The sequence below is a fragment of the Gobio gobio genome, assembly GCF_949357685.1.
Source record: "Gobio gobio genome assembly, chromosome: 23".
In the NCBI taxonomy this organism is placed as follows: domain Eukaryota; kingdom Metazoa; phylum Chordata; class Actinopteri; order Cypriniformes; family Gobionidae; genus Gobio; species Gobio gobio.
In genome coordinates, this window is record NC_137119.1 from 20,414,924 (window position 1) to 20,428,395 (window position 13,472).

At 36.8% G+C, this 13,472-nt stretch overlaps 1 protein-coding gene across 2 annotated transcripts in view; it reads left to right on the forward strand.

Moving 5' to 3' along the window:
• The window catches only part of stau2 (staufen double-stranded RNA binding protein 2), a 167,315-nt gene that overhangs the window by 118,527 nt on the left and 35,316 nt on the right, over nucleotides 1–13,472 (forward strand). For both annotated transcript variants that reach the window (XM_079805756.1, XM_079805757.1), the window contains exon 13: nucleotides 2,320–2,433. In XM_079805756.1, the coding sequence (XP_079661882.1) occupies nucleotides 2,320–2,433 (114 nt within the window). The remainder of the gene's footprint in view (nucleotides 1–2,319; nucleotides 2,434–13,472) is intronic.

Here is a 13,472-nt window from a genome sequence, read left to right on the forward strand (position 1 = left end):
GCAACGTTTTTCCACTTTCAAAGTGTATGGCAATATTTCAAACAGTTAAAAGATGCTTTGAAAGTTTAAAACTTATCGTTGTCTTGAAGAGAAGACTCCAGCTCTCTGCTAGTGGGGGGAGGGGCGGTGCATGAACGCAGAGCTGCCTGTAGACGCCTGTCTGTAAATAATGCCGGGGAAAAAATATCGGCCGGCCGATTTATCGGTCTAACACTACTTCATCCTGCTCAAAAGTTTTCACCCCCAGATCGTAATGCGTGGTATTTCCTTTTGGAGCATCAGTGAATGTTTCAACCTTTTTTATTTCAACCGACTTTATGTAAAAAAAGAAATTATGTAAAATATCTTATTCAGGACAGTATTAAATAAACAATAATACATTTTTTATGATCTCTTTTATTTTGTTAAAATTATTCACATTTTCACAGATTCTGCAAGTGGTTCACATACTTTTTCTTGCAACTGTGTATATATATATATATATATATATATATATATATATATATATATATATATATATATATATATATATATATATATATATATATATATATATATATATATATATATATATATATATATATATATATATATATATATATATATATATATATATATATATATATATATATATATATATATATATATTATACACACACACACACACAGACACGTATATAAACAAATATATAAACTTTTTCTCAACTTTTTATCTTTTGAAACTTTTAATTGACTTGACAGCACTAAAATATAGATTTTTATTATACATTTTTATATTAAACAATTATGTTATTATGGTTATAATTCTGATTTTATTTTTTTATATTTATAAAAGAGTTGTTAATTAATTAAACTTTTAGGTTTCTAAGCAGTGATGATTAATTAATCAACTTAATTACAATGTATTGCATCTAACATAATTTGCTGAGAAAAATGAATTGAAATTCTTTTTTTATCACATTATTTTACTTAATAAATAAATGCTTTCAAAAAACAGCCCTAATAAGATGAAGAGAGCGATCCGTTGATGTAGAATACAACAGAAACATTAACTAACTCAGTGGAGCCAATCGTTTCTTCTCTTCACCAGACACGAGATGTTTGTATATGTCAGGAGTTCCTGTTTCCTGGAGCTGTGAACGCCAATCACACATTGTGCTTCTTGCAAACCGTGTTGTTAACATTGTCTTTAAAACACACTTCACAGCGGAATGCCCCGTGGATCTGGCCCATCAAACCACTTGAAGACTAAACATAAACACACGTTCATGGAGTGAGAGATTCCTTCAGTCTGCAATTGTAGTCATTGATCTGTTTTTCTTCTCTTCAGGATTCTCAGTTTTATGCATTGACCTGTTACTCAGTAGTATATAATGGCCGCTTTTGAAATATATGGCTACATGACAGCAACACTCTCCTACTTGTATCTCTGTTCTCTGTTAAAAAATCAACTAGCCCCATCATCTTTTGGGCTTTTGCAAACTGTTTGTTTTGTCTGTATCTATGCACCAGAGGAGATGTGCATGTGTATAATTCAGATTAGATCACTCTAAACAGGAAATGTTAGTCCAGCCCGTTATTTTTTCTTTCTTTATTTTTTCTTTAAATGTATGAGCATTAGTCCAAGATATTTCTCATGCTAAGGAACTCTCCGGAAGCAGTCAGTCACGCATTCGTCCAGACAGCCATGTGCAGTTTTCCCATAGAGCGACTGACACTTTTCCCAAATCTGTACAATCAGACATATAGATCTGTATCCACTGAATTTCTCAGCACATATACGAGTGTTTTTAAGAAATAGTTCACCCAAAAACATAATTTGAGCAATTATGTCGTTTTTTTTTAGTTACGTAGTTTTAATTCAGTGTGTTTCTGCAAGTAAAAAAGTCTTTAGAATGGCCTGGATATGTATATAGGTCAGGCATAACTTGATCAAAGTGGCCGAGTATAGTGTCCAAAATCCTTACACACACTCACGCACACACAATCCTTTGGGTGTTGCTGAGTGGAGTTTGACATGCAGAGGTGTTCTCAGAAACCCCAAACGGGGCCAGAGCTCGGCTCTAAATCACGATATCGCTTGCCATCAGCGCACTTGAGAAAGCATAGATTGTGAACCATTCACAAGGATGAAGATTCAAATCTAAAACCGCTGCGGTTATCGAGTAAAACTCAGCACAAACTACCAGCCAAGACTGAGGATCCAGTTCATACTTTTCCCACAAAACGTTTTCCAAGGTCAGAACCGCAGTGCAGTACATGCTGTAAATTGCAGCATGTAATATTTAATACTCCCTTCCCTTCTCTTGTCTCATGCAGGTGCAATACTCAGATCGGCAAACAGACAAAGAGTTCATGACCTACCTGACCCTCTCACCTGTGCAGATGACTTTCCACGGCATTGGGAGCTCCATTCCAGCTAGCCATGACCAGGTAATATATCTATCTATCTATCTATCTATCTATCTATCTATCTATCTATCTATCTATCTATCTATCTATCTATCTATCTATCTATCTATCTATCTATCTATCTATCTATCTATCTATCTATCTATCTATCTATCTATCTATCTATCTATCTATCTATCTATCTATCTATCTATCTATCTTCATTCTATTGCTCGTTCAATCTATCATTCTGTCACTCGTTCTACCGTTTGTTCTGTCTTTCCATCTATCTATATCTCTCTATCTGTCTGTCTGTCTTTCATTCTATTGCTCATTTTATCTATCGTTCTATCATTCTGTCGCTCGTTCTACCGTTTGTTCTGTCTTTCCGTCTGTCTTTCTGTATATTGTTCAGTCTAACTATCTATCTATCTATCTGTCTGTCTGTCTGTCTGTCTGTCTGTCTGTCTTTCATTCTGTCGCTCGTTCTACCATTTATAGACTTTCTGTATCTATTGTTTGTTCTGTCGTTCAGTCTATCAATCAATATATCTTTCAATCTATCGTTCTATCTCTTATTCTATCTATCATTTGTTGTGTCTATTGTTCTATTTTTCATTCTATCAATCGTTATATCTATATTCTATCTATCATTTATTCTCTCGCTCCAAAGTTTATTCTGTCTTTCTGTCTATCGTTTGCTCTGTCGTTCAGTCTATATCAATCAATATACCTTTCAATCTATCGTTCCATCTATCTATCGTTCTATCATTCAGTCGCTTGTCTATCATTTATTCTCTTGTTCTATCTATCATTATCTATCATATTCCATTTTTCATTCTATCAGTCGTTCTATCTATCTATCTATCTATCTATCTATCTATCTATCTATCTATCTATCTATCTATCTATCTATCTATCTATCTATCTATCTATCTATCTATCTATCGTTCTATCTATCTATCGTTCTATCTATCTATCGTTCTATCTATCTATCGTTCTATCTATCTATCGTTCTATCTATCTATCGTTCTATCTATCTATCGTTCTATCTATCTATCTATCTATCTATCTATCTATCTATCTATCTATCTATCTATCTATCTATCTATCTATCTATCTATCTATCTATCTATCTATCTATCTATCTATCTATCTATCTATCTATCTATCTATCTATCTATCTATCTATCTATCTATCTATCTATCATCTATCGTTCTATCTATCGTTCTATCTATTTATCATTCTAACTATCTATCTATCTATCTATCATTTATTCTCTCTTCTATCTGTTGTTTATTCTGTCTTTCTGTCTATTTATTGTTTCTGTCGTTCAGTCTATCTATCTGTCTGTCTTAGATGTATGCATTTTTAATTATTTAACAAAATATTAAACAAAGTTACATTTATTTCAAAGAAAAATATATCAGACCACTAAAGTCAGACCACTAAAAACGTTTCCCACCAACCACTAAATACGCCATTTAGAGGGAAGTCATTAAAAAATTTGACATGTTCTGAAAAAAGCTTCAGCAGCATCATTTGTTTGCAGATGCCACTGATATTTTACATGACATTCAGACATTGTCCATGTGAACTAAATTAATGTTAAATGAGTTTCAGATACAGATGATTTTTAAAGAAATGATTTATTCAACAGGCTGGTATTTCATCACCTTTTTCCCACAGTTTTTCTAGCCAGTTGACCATATTCCATGCCGATTTGTTGATTGCTTTGGAATCCAAAACTATTATTGGGGAAATGGCAAACCCATTGTCAGCCTCGTGCTGACAGCTCTGAAAGCATCATGGAGTGTGCTGTCAATAAGAGGTGTTCATTATGAAGATTCATTGGGGAGAACATGTTGTGCACAGATATTTTATTGCATTGTTTGTTTGCAGAGTTTCCTTGGATATATCCTTCTATACGCAGCCAGTTACTTACCAGCGCAATTTCACTCTTCAAGATTTTATCACCGCCAACATTCAGGCAATCAGAGCACGCACAGCCATTATTCCCATTGTTAATGAAAAGCGTGATTTAGTGACAGACCAGACCGCATTTGATTAGGTTTTCTTATTTAATTTTTCTTGCAGTAATTATGAAACAAAAAGAGCCCTAGGATCTGGACTGGCTAGTATTCATGAGGTGGCTTATTGTGTAGTGTCATCCATGCAGAAAAGCGGTTGCTTACATTATCTAATCTAAACATAGGACACTCTTTTGTTCTGCCCTTCAAAGCTCCACTTTCTAATAAAGCCCGTTCTATAACCAGTAATAGGGATTTCTGTTGTGGGGACACAGCCGCCAGAGCAAAACGAAGGCAATATAGGCCATGGACTTGTTGTTGCCAAAAGCACTGGTGCATGACCGACTGTTAGGGAGCCTTTCTTTTCCAGATTCCTTAGTACAGTGGCGTCCAGCCACAAAAGGAGTCAGAACAATGAACCCAGGGTGGTTCTGGATTGTGACACTTTTTGGCCCAAGTTGCTCCACTGCCCCACAGTTTGCAGTCATTGCTTCTAACGATAATCCACTTCATAAAGAATGAGAGCAAGGCTCTTTCGATGTCACTGTGTAGTTTGTGGTAGAGCGCGACTAGTTGTAACACTTTTTACTGCATTGAATATTTCTCAGGGTAGATTTATTTTTGAAAGATTTCTATATAGGAAACACACGATTTTAGACCCAATAGCAAGAGGTGTTTTCACACTTGATGGAGGAATTTGCAATGTGCAAAATATTAATCCGGCAAAACATAGTAACACATTTTGTCTAAATGGACTTACGAGCGTAATCACAATGGACTTGCACAATGATCTGTTTTGTAAGAGATGAGTTTGAGTTGTATTTAACTTATATTATAATTAGTGCTGTCAAGTCGAGCCTTTTCCAGCCGTGCGGTATTCCTCCAGTATCAGCACCAGAACCGTGTCGCTGTTTGTATCACTCCGATTGCAGCATTTCTCACAGAGTGTGTCATGGAGGATGAGCAAACCACCATAATTGTATAAATACTTTGTCACGGAATGTAGTTTTAAGCATTTTTTTGAGGCGAGAATGTTGTTATTTAGACCTCAAATATATGCGACTTATATATAAACTAAAATGCATATTTTTAAATTTGTTTAGACGTTTTCGAAGATGTGAGCTTCAGACCATGAGTGGCCGTTCAGCGTTCATGTGCCCGCCAAGAACAGCTTTATCTCTGCCAGTCCTTCGGGAATTTGCCGCTGGCTTTTATGTAGATGGTGTTTAAACATCGTTTTGGGTATATCAAACGGGCAATCTTTGGTCCTATTAATCTATTATCTGTTCCAGAGCAAATCGATTTGGCTATGGGCAAAGTTAAGTTTCATTACTTTATATTTAGGCTATATTTAACTTGAATCTTGTACTAGAGCGCTGCTTTTGTACTTTTGACTGAAAAGTTTGTTAGTTTATTTCCTATTGTACAAACTTCTTATACTTTTATAAAGGCTATTTAACCATTAGATGACTGCCAATCCTGTCTTTATGAGTGAGTCAGTAGCAAAGACTTTTATATTGAAAGGACGAAACAAGGTTGTTAACAATAAGATGCCACTGACAAATGCATTGACTAGCGCTGTCATGGGAAATCCCCTTAACTGTAAAAAGGACAAAGACAAAGAAATCACTTTCCTTGGTGGACAATCAAACTAGGAAAATAAGTTTGACCAGATGAAATCAGCTTAGATGCAGGGAATGTACTCACTCACTCTCATAATACTCAACTCTACATAATACAATAAGCTTCAATGAAGCAACTCAACTGTTAAACTGTCAAATTAAGATTTGAATCCGTGGCGGAAGTAAGTAGTTTCGCACAAAAGAGGGTTTTTAAAGACACTCTGTTGTTGTTTCTTATTTATTTACATACTTGTGCCGTTGAACTGTTGTATAAATGCAATATCACATATGTATATATGATATTGTTCATATATACACAAACTTTTGTTAGATGCGATTAATCGATATAATAAATTAATGCAATTATCATTTATAATTTAAATATAATTAATTATATGTATTGTGTGTATATAAATATATTTGTAAATTGTCTACTGCAACTAAATAATAATATTAATAATAGTAGAAATGCAAGCTATATAATAATATGATTATTTATTTCTGTCATGATTTTATTAATTATATTACAGTTTTGTTCACAACAATTCACAACAAAAGTTGTTCTAATTTTAGAGGGTTTTAAACTTAGATATTTCTAACCAACATGCTATATCACTTCTAGAGAAAACACATTTGTGTAATTGGTCTTTTGTACCTTATAGCTATTGAGATGTGACAACCAGCCCCAGTTTACCTTCAAATGTTTCAGGGAAAGTACAGCGCTGTCAATTATTCGTGATCAAGGCTGAGGAATCAACCTCACATGATGCATGTGGGCTGAGGCACGTGTGCTGGGGGTTGTTCAGATGGACTCTTATCTCTCTAACTATGTAGCCAGTGGCAATGTCATGGGCTCCATTGATAACTCTTTCCTGGAGATTACAGTGTACTGTCATTCAAGCTGAACGAAGACTATCAGTGCACAAGAAAAGAGTCTGTAACACTTGAGTCTATATCAGTTTGTAACACTTTATTAATCCATCTAAATTGATTTGTCTTCTTGATTTAGCTTCTAAAACCAGCCACACTATATTTTGTATCATATATATCACCGATTAGTGATTAGGATGTTAAAGTGGCTGTAATCTACGTGATGTTTCCCCATAGTCACTTTTTGACACTTACTCATTGGTAGAATTGACAGAGTCCTGCGGAGAGGCATGTAGAGTTGCTCCTGCACTTTCCTGGATCCTGCAGAGCCTGTCAGTTCACTGGGCCTAGGGCCCTGCTCTTTCTCACTGCCAAAGAAGGCCTCGAGCCCCCATTGCCTGACACCCCTCCTGCCCTGATCCTTGGCCCTCCATGTGCATTCCTGGAGGGCCTGGGCGTCTTAGATATACAGCTGAGCGCCCCCGCCGACCCTGTGCCAGCCACGCAATGCCATCTGCCCAACATATGTTTGCATTCACTCGTCTGCCTTGAGCTCCGAACTCACTGGAGGCCAAAAAACATACTTAGCTCACATCTCTCTTGGCTCTGAATGTCTTTTTCGAATGCTGTATATGTAGGGTTCGAATCTGTGAATCGATTGTAATGTTGTCATTAGTGCGCTTATGAAAATATTACTTGAAAAGTTACTTGAACTGGTCCAGCATGTTGATCCCAGAGTGTTTGATTCCAGGAACACCGTGTCCATTTTTGGCTTGTTAAGGCCTTTAAATTGTCCATGTTCTACAGAGCTGAAGTAACATAAGTGTCAGCCCACAGCGGCAACAAACATGTCAAAGCGGGGAGCTCACAGAGCCCTGCACGAGGTGTTGCTTATACAACATGGAGGCCCTGAAATCGAATGTGACAGGGCGAATTTGGCTGCTGCTGCGTGTGCACGCTGTGCTCAGCTGGCTGCTCTTTTCCCAAGAGCCTTTGCCTCCAGCCTTCAAGCTGAGTCCTGGGAATAGTGCAACCTCATACATCAGGGGAGATCTGAAGTTGGCAGATTCTGAAGCTCTAAAATGAAGACTAAGAGCTGACTGTCAGAGGACAGAAGTTCTCGAATCTCAACTACAATTTGGCTGCTCACTGTTTTAATCCTTTAGGGAAAAAATCAATTTGTAGACCGTTTAGAGCAAGAATCTATTTGTCTATCTGTCTGTCCGTCCCTCATTTTATCTATCTGTCTGTCCCTCATTTGATCTATCTGTCTGTCCGTCCCTCATTTTATCTATCTGTCTGTCTGTCCGTCCCTCATTTTATCTATCTGTCTGTCCATCCCTCATTTTATCTATCTGTTTGGTCTTCTTTCCCTCATTTTATCTATCTGTCCGTCCATCATTCTATCCATCTGTCTGTCTGTCGTATCCATTTTTACACTTGTTGTATGTAGTTTTAAATTATTTAACAAAATATCAAACAAAGTGACATTTATTTTAAAGAAATATGTGACCCTGAACCACAAAACCAGTCATAAGTTGCACGAGTATATTTGCGACAATAGCCAACAATACATTGTATGTAACGTTATCGTTATATCATCATATTTATCATTATGATATTAAGTAAAGATCATGTTCCATGAAGATAATTTGTAAATGTCCTACCGTAAATATATAAAAATATATATATTCTTAGTAGAGCCCGACTGATTTATCGGTCTGCCAATTTTATCGGCCGATATGATCCTGTCGCAGATATAGCAGCATCGGCGTGTATGCCGCAGAAATACCACCGATATGAACATGCGACCAGCATCTCATAGCGAGCGAATATTCATACAAATTAAGTCAAAACTGGCAGTCTTGTCGAGTATCATCGGAAACATATTCGGTTATGTCTTAAGTGAACATAAATATGAAATTTGCCAGTCACCGCCAGTGTTTTTGGTCGTTTCATGGCCCAAAGAATATCTTGTATGAATATCTGAGCATGTAATATGTCAAAAGAAAGAGCACAGCCTCTGTTTTATTCTAGCTTCATGCATTCTTTTTTGTCAACACTTGAATATGGGTACGTTTCATGAAAAAAGCAACATTTTGAGGAAAAAAAGTTGAGAAAAGACATTTCATTCTATAACATTAGTTTTGATTTATGTTATTTATATCACGATTTATATTGCGTTATTTTATTTACAAATGCATCTGCTTATATGAGATCGCTTCTTCTTCTCCTGTGTTTTGATCGGGAGATGTGTAATAGCGCCTCCTACCGTCCGGAAAATTCAGTCAATGACAGGGAAGCGTTTTCTCATAAAAGACGAGATGGCAAAAGACAGGGGAAAAAATCACTCATTGCTCTTGATTGAATAACTTTAATAATGGTTAATCTACATTTATACAGTGAAGACTATGAAGTGATATTTTACATTTGATTACTATTTCATGAAAAACCTGAAAATAACTGTTTTTCATTTGTATGTTTGTTCTGTTGTAGGCCTATTTTTATGTACAATGTATGTAAATGATGTCTTCTATGTACAGTACCAGTCAAAAGTTTGGACACCAATGGGAAAGTGTGTCCAAACTTTTGACTGGTACTGTACTATAATATACACATGAAGAATATCGGCCGATATATCTCTATATCTGCCTTTTTTACTCCCTAATATCGATATCGGCATTGGCCCCCAAAAACCCATATTGGTCGTGCTCTAATTATTAGTAAGTTGCTAAGGACTTCATTTGGACAATTTTAAAGGCGATTTTCTCAATATTTCGATTTTTTTGCACCCTCAGATTCCAGATTTTCAAATAGTTGTGTCTCGGCCAAATATTGTCCTACAAAAACATACATCAGTGGAAAGCTTATTTGTTCAGCTTCCAGATGATGTATAAATCTCAATTTCAAAAAATGTACCCTTATGGTTTTGTGGTCGCATACAAAAAACTCACTCAGACAAAAGTTTTCACATTATAAAACAAAAAAATCACCTTTACACTTTAACATTTAGCGCAAGAGCACTGAAGTTGGCTTGGATATAAGGGATGGTTAACATAATTTACTCACCATCATGTCGTTCCAAACCTGACGATATTTTTAAGCAATGTTTTTGTCCATACAATGAACGTCAGTTTTATTGTATGGACAAATAAAAACCTTTTTCAAAATATCTTCTTTTGTTTTCGACAGAATAAAGAAAGTCAAGTTTTCATTTTTGGGTGAACTATCCATTTAAAGTTTCAGCCAGATTGTTTCAGTTCAGTCTGCGGGAAGCATAAAAGCCATGAAAAGTTCTTAAAGGCTAGTTTTTTTCTCACATAACTGGAAAGACTTTGAGACCATTTCTCCTGGCATCTTCACTTCCTAACAGAACTGAGACATTGTTCTCGAGCAATTAATTGTAGCCCTTGGATCTTGTATGTTTCATTATGTGCTTGTTTGTTTGCAACAGAAAACTCGTTCATGGTGAGAATGCTTTCCTCTTGTTGGAAAATGGCTCTTTCATTACGTCAAGCGAGGAGAAAGTGATTGTGCGACAATTCGGACACCTGTTGAGAGGATGGGCAGCTATTGACAGGCCTGATTCATGGCCGAGAGGCTGCTGCGTCCATCTTCAGAAGATCTCCCGCCGGGTGCTGGGCCGTTTGAAGTCTTCTCCGGCCCAGGGCTGGAGACGTTAGTACAGCAGGCCGCCTCTGTCAGGGGTCTCGGCATGTTACTCAACTCGGCAGCTGTTCTCGTCTTCTCCCTTTGACACGGACTAAGCCTTGCATAATGTCTGTGTCGCCTACAACGGCACCTGTAGGAAATCCGTTTACGTAAAAACACAACCAAAAGGGCCTTGCCTAATCTTCATTGTTTGGAGGAGGATTATTTTTCGAAGAGGATTATTTTTCCAAGACTAATTGTATTTTAAAAGTCCACCAAGCAAAAATCTGTTACATAAATGGCATGATGAGAGAGTTCATATTAGGTTCGAAAAATACTATATATATGATATTTATAGCTGATCTTTGGGTCTTTGAGCTTTGTTAAAAATGGGCTCAAACCGTTCAATACTAAAGGCTTTGGGCAAATTAAGCTAAATTTAATTATAAATTATAACATACATGGTTTGGAAAGGGTTTTCCGATACATTCTAATATGGAAGTATTATGGAATTTTGACTCATTATCTAATGCACTAATAATAGCTAATAAATAATATTTTTATCTTTTGGAGGCTTTAGCACAAATCAACTGAAGCTAGGGCTTCTAAAAGTATACACTACCATACTTTTGATAGAAGTCTCTAATGCACATTTATTTGATCAGAATTATGGTAAAACAGTAATATTATAAAATATTATTCATATTTTTAAAAACTGTATTCTATGTTTATTTAGTTTAAAATGTAATTAATTCCTGCAATGGCAAAGTTGAATTTTGAATCATTACTCCGGTGTCAAATGCTCCTTCAGAAATCATTCTTATATGATGATTTGGTGCTTATGGAAACAGGTGTGCTGATTAATATTTTGTGGAAACCACGATACATTTATGTTTTCAGGATTCTTTGATAAAACAGCATTTTTAATAGACATCATAAATGTCTTTACAGTAACTTTTTATCAATGTAATGCATTCTAAAAAAAAAAACTTTTGAAGAGTAATTTAAACACTAAAAATTGCTAACTATACCATAAATGTTAAGAAGAATAACAAGAAAATGCATACATGTCTATAATAATAAGCTATTCTGCCTATTTATGCTGGCCAATTCCATCATCATTGCTATTGTAAAGGAATAAGCCTATAGATTGGAATAAAATGGGCATTTACATATGCACACACACAAACACACTAAAACTTCCTAAAGTTGGTATTGTGTCGGAGCCTTTGTCATGTGGTTTCCCCCAGAATATTTCCTGCAGTTTCTTGCCTAATAGAAGCAGCTGGATTTTCACTGACCTTAGACTGGTCACACTGAAAGACTCGTGTGTAGAATCACATGAGGTTGTTATATTGGGATGGGTGCATTTTTGAGATAAATTACTCAATTTCTATAGGTTAATCCGCTGAGTATTGAATCAAATTGGACTTAACTAGGTTTCTCTACTTCTATTCTAGTCAATCCCTCCTTTTAGTGAAGATTCGGTTGTCTTCCATTGTCTTGTTTAAGATGTTTAGTGTCATTTAACATCGCTCATTCATCTCTTCAGCTTTGGGACATTCATCATAAGCCGCTCGGGTCGAATGTCAGCTCTTATCACCGCTTGCGACGTGTCGGGATGAAAACGAATAATGATAACGTGAGGTCGCGGTTTACTGATACCAGTCCCTTTTCTCTCTACATCCCCCAAAGCCCACCGTTCTAGAGGCGACTTTTCCCCCCTTTTTTTGGAGCCCCTGCTTTCAGCAGGAGGTAGCGGGTTGATCAGCACCCATTTGTCAAGCGGGCCCACACTGCGGCGAGACCCCATTAGCCTGTCTTTGAACGTCGCTGTCTCAAACCGTCCCATCGAGACCCCCCTGACGGCCCGTCGCACCAGCAGCCGCGGGCTTTGGTGAGAAAACAAAGCCCTTCCATTGCACCATCACTCACCCTTGCATGTCTGTCATCTGTTTTTCTTAGGAAACGACTTTCAAAGTTGGACGTATTAGAATGCGGGGGACCTCAAACGAAGCGTCAAGAGATGATAGGGCGAAGGGGAGGGAAACGTCTTTTCTTTTTCCCTCATTGACCCCCCTCCAATGCCCATCCCTCAACAAGCTTTGAATCGGCCTGCCAGAGGATACGATTGTCGGGCCACTAATCTAAACATGAACTTGCACATTAAGGGCAACTTGTTGATACCTAAAGAGGCCTCTCCAAACACAAAGGGTTTGATAATAGGGCATTAGCACCTTGACGGACTCTTAAGTGCCAGACTCATTGGAGTTAACTACGGTGCCAGAGTCGTGCTTCCCACTCGATTTTTCAAAGCCACAAGATTTTAATCACTCTTTATATTTCTATCGCACACATGTTTGCTCTGGTGTTGAGTTGTGTAATGAGTATAATTCCGTCGGTTTGGCTCTGATTCACCAACACGAAATGCCCCTTTTTGTGTCATATTTTACAAGAATTACCATTTAAATTGGGCTCATTTTAAACATTTATGCAGCCTTGATTCCAAGCGATCTCACGCACTAAATACTGAAGGGCTCCTTTTGATTTCAGTTTTTATTGAATTAACCCATTTCATCTAATCTGTTTGTTGAGTTAGCCTATAAAAAATCAGTTTGTCATACCCATAGACCAAAGTTGTGAGGAATGTTTGTTGACTTGAGCTCGGTGGATTTTGTCAGCTCACGTCAAAACTGGTTTTCATTTTCCGTTTGTTAATCTTTGTTAAAAAGCTTTTGTTTATTCTTCAAGGAGCGAAACAAAACAAAGGCTTAGTGGCAGAGTGAGAACATATGTCTGCCTTATCTGCAAGTTCAATGCATATGTGGGTGTTAGTGGTAAAATGATTATTTCAGACCACAACACCTCCATTGAGTTCTTCTGACATGAAGCTGCTGTTTTTTCGCA